The sequence below is a fragment of the Poecilia reticulata genome, linkage group LG8, assembly GCF_000633615.1.
Source record: "Poecilia reticulata strain Guanapo linkage group LG8, Guppy_female_1.0+MT, whole genome shotgun sequence".
Classification (NCBI taxonomy): Eukaryota; Metazoa; Chordata; class Actinopteri; order Cyprinodontiformes; family Poeciliidae; genus Poecilia; species Poecilia reticulata.
Window position 1 is genome coordinate 13,830 of NC_024338.1, and position 2,843 is coordinate 16,672.

Genomic DNA, 2,843 nt, shown 5'->3' on the forward strand with positions numbered 1-2,843 from the left:
TTACCCGTTAGATGGAGAGCTGGCTGCACATCTCCCTCCTCTGAGAAGGGGAAGTAGAGTGAGAGAGAAGGGGGGGGAGGTGTTGCGCAATAACACATCTTTCAAATGAGAAAGATGAACAGTGGACCAATTAGATGAGTTCAGGGGCATGCCTGAAAATGTGGCAGGATGGGAGGGACTGAAAGAGAGGAAAAAAGCGCATGTAACTTTGTGAAATTAGTGAGTTGTCACAATGCGTTTATGATATAATTTTTTTTTCCATGAATAATGATCAGTATTTCCTAAAACAGAAATCAAATTCTTTGTCTTGCTGTGAGCTGTGTTGAATCACCATCTTTGTCTGGCTTTTGTTTCTATTTTCTTGTGGAATATTAAACTGATGGGGGCATGATCGGACATGATGACTGGATGAATGGTTGGTTTGGAAATATCTGTTATCAAAGAGTTGTTGGTAATAAAGTAATCAATTTGTGAAAATTATTTATGGATGGAAGAAGGATTTTTTTTTTCCTTCAGAGGAATCTGAGCAGGTGAGCAGGCCAGGGCCACCTGTAAAGAGAATGTTTATTGCTGATCCCAGGGCTCTGCTGCGTCTCCCGAGACACAGTGTTAAAGTCAAAGGTATTACAACATTCTAAATCTATTTAAACTTCTCTAAGAAAGGTGACAAAATGTATAATATTCTGGATAGTGATTATCTATGACTTAATGTTTTCAAACTTTAATTGTATTCTTAAAACTCATAGAGGTCAGAAGGAGTTTACAAAAACTGGGTGCTGTTCTTAATACTCGTAGAGGTGTCACAAAGATGGTTAGCAGATATCCTGACTAACCTGTCAGGATAGCTCTTAAATTCTACCTAGCAGAGAAAATGTTTATTGCTGATCCTTTATCTTTGAATACCATTCTGTGTTTCTAAAGCAGAGAGGATTGCTTTACATAGGTGAGGGGCAATCACATAGCTCTGAATCATGGAGGAGAAGCCCCTGTCCCTGCTGCAGCACAACACAGGCCTGCTTTTCCAACCCTGTGCCAGTACTTAGACTGTAGTAGTTAGAGTAGAATTATTATGCAGGTAAATGTGTTTTTTATTAAACTAATCATTTTTTCATATCTCGAAAACAAACAAGATTTCCTGTTTTGGTATATCAAATTGAATTTACCAAAACAAAGTGACAGAAAGATGGCTAGCAAATGTTCTGCAAAGAGAATGTTTCTTAATTTCTTTGAGAGGGGAGGGGGTAACGGGGGGAAGGAGGGCATCCAGTCACCGGAAATTAAAAGCAATTATTAGGGTCATAAATAACTTCATTGATTAAATTTTGTCATAAGGATGCTTATTTGTCTCTCTTGTATTGTTTAATGATTTGGATTACATGACAATTTTATGTGTGGTTTGAGTTCTTTGAGCTGTTTATTGTTGGGTGAAAGACTGTGTTAAAGTCTCCACATATAATTGTGACTCCTGTAGAAACATTATGGAAAATAAAAAAAATATGATAGAATGTGGGGTCATCCATGTTCGGACCATAAATGCTTGTAATTGTTACATTGATATTAATTATATATTTATATTTATCATATTTTTCATTAAAATTGCAAAACTTAGCATTACAAGCCTGCTGCTTTTGGGTTCACTCTTTAAACACATCATGAGATACCTGATTGTACATAGAACAACCTTTCCCCAAATAAGATTTTTGCTATACTTCTATTCAATTTTAAATTATATTGTGTGACATAACTTTTGATACAGTGTTGCATACTACATTAAGTATGATAAAGATTTCACAAGATAAACACTTGAAATATAGACAAAAGGAGTCTTACGAGTAGCTGTTGTGCTGCTGTCGTCTCCGGGCACTCCTCATCTTCTCAAAACGAGCCTCCATTTCCTCCAGAACCTTAGGAGTGTAGCGGACCACCAATTTAACTGACCCCTGGGCAGCCTTCAGTAGCTCCACGGCCTTTTCATGTTGCTCTGCCTCTACGCTCTGCACAGATACCACACCTCTGTCAGTTCTGGTATACACACCAGAACTGACAGCAGCCATTGTGGTCACGCATTCATAATAACAGGTCATTGTGGTGAATACGCTACATTCACCACAATGAAAGTGGCACATTACTTGTGGTGAATGTGCCACTTCAGCCTGGTAGTGCACTGACCAAACAGTGCAGTCTTTGGGTAGCTTCATAGAAATCTTACCACTCCATTGACAGATAGCAGCTGGTCTCCTCTCTTCAGTCCTCCTTGGCGATCAGCCACTCCTCCAGGGATAACTCTGGAGATGTAGATAGGGGAGTTCTGTTCTTTCCCGCCCATGATATTAAAGCCCAGGCCCTCTTCTGTTTTGGGCAACTCCACCACCCTCGGGTGGGCATGACCCTCACTGGCTGCGAAGGCTGCAACTGTGGCCTAAAGAAGTAAGAAGTGAGATATGTTAAATTGGAAATATATATATATTTAGGGCAGTTTTTCCCAAACTGTGGTCCCTGGACCACTAGTGGTCTGTGGGCGCCCCCCAGTGGTCCACAAGGTACTGCATGTAAACGACCCTTTATTTGGCGTGAGGTGACCTCAAAAGTGTGGCGCTACAGCTAGTTTACCGAAGGATTGTGTTAAAAAATAACGATGGAAAACTGGCTTAAAACGGGGTTACTCAAAATAAAAAACTGCAAAATATTTTGAGTTTCTCTATGATTGTATTATTTTATGTGTTCTATTCAGCAGCCAGATCATTGTTTGATCTGGCAGCTGAAGGAGGAACAGCTTATCCTGCTCTCTCCCGTCCTTACTGATAACTTTGCTTGTGAATTATTTTTAAAGTCACAATTTTTAT

At 39.6% G+C, this 2,843-nt stretch overlaps 1 protein-coding gene across 2 annotated transcripts in view; it reads right to left on the reverse strand.

Annotated features, from left to right (window-relative positions):
• Positions 1–2,843, reverse strand: part of lin7b (lin-7 homolog B (C. elegans)) — a 55,297-nt gene that overhangs the window by 9,098 nt on the left and 43,356 nt on the right. For both annotated transcript variants that reach the window (XM_008414973.2, XM_008414974.2), the window contains exons 5-6: positions 2,210–2,419; positions 1,831–1,994 (exon numbers count right to left, since the gene is read on the reverse strand). In XM_008414973.2, the coding sequence (XP_008413195.1) occupies positions 1,831–1,994; positions 2,210–2,419 (374 nt within the window). The remainder of the gene's footprint in view (positions 1–1,830; positions 1,995–2,209; positions 2,420–2,843) is intronic.